The 657-nt window shown below is 72.3% G+C and overlaps 1 protein-coding gene across 4 annotated transcripts in view; it reads right to left on the bottom strand.

The window, feature by feature from the left end:
• Positions 1-657, bottom strand: part of PDE4A (phosphodiesterase 4A) — a 44304-nt gene that overhangs the window by 28243 nt on the left and 15404 nt on the right. The window contains exon 1 of one of the 4 annotated variants that reach the window (XM_007460666.1): positions 121-311. The exons of the other annotated variants lie outside the window; for them this stretch is intronic. Within the exon in view, the coding sequence (XP_007460728.1) occupies positions 121-257 (137 nt within the window). The 5' untranslated portion in view covers positions 258-311. Of the gene's footprint in view, positions 1-120; positions 312-657 lie in introns of those variants that run through there. 4 annotated transcript variants of the gene reach the window in all.

The following is a 657-nucleotide window of genomic DNA, read 5'->3' as shown; positions in this document are numbered from 1 at the left end:
CACACACACACACACACACACACACACACACACACACACACACACACACACACACACACACACACAGAGCAGCCAGAGCCCTCCGGTGGCAAAGGAGGGGACTGGCCGGGGGCCACCCACCTGACAAATCTGCCTGGAGGGTACCAACAGGTGTCCTCGTCGCTGAAGGAGAAGTGGACCAGGGACTCAGGGCCCGCGGGGGGCAGTGCCAGGGCAGGGGGCCGGGGTCGGGCCCGGGGTGCTGCACTGGAGCGCATGAGTGCCAAGCACCGTCGGGACGCGCATGGGGACGGCTGCACGGTGGTGTGGCGCGCACTGCTCTCCAGGCCCTAGGTGTCTGCGGTCGCCGCCGGCGCCGCCTCCACACCCGCCCTCCCGGTGACCCCCGCCCCCAGGGACGGCCCCGGGCGTTCGGGCACCCCCCCCACCCCCGTCCGCAGCGCCTGGGCGGGCTCCGCGCCTGCCTCCTCCTGCGGGGGCCCTGCGGAACTCTGCGCATACTTCCCGCCTGCCCCCCTTCCCCCGGGCCTCGGAGGGTGCCCCGGGCTCCGGTTTCCCGGGTTCCGAGCCCTCCCCTGGCCCCGCCTTTTCCACCCCTTCCCTGACATCGAGCTGGGCCCCCTGGAGGTCTCCGAACGCCGTGCGTCCTGCGGGGGG

Source organism: Lipotes vexillifer, unplaced genomic scaffold, assembly GCF_000442215.2.
Source record: "Lipotes vexillifer unplaced genomic scaffold, Lipotes_vexillifer_v1.1 scaffold1011, whole genome shotgun sequence".
In the NCBI taxonomy this organism is placed as follows: Eukaryota; Metazoa; Chordata; class Mammalia; order Artiodactyla; family Lipotidae; genus Lipotes; species Lipotes vexillifer.
Note: the sequence above shows the minus strand (reverse complement) of the source record. Positions and strands in the feature narration are given on the sequence as shown.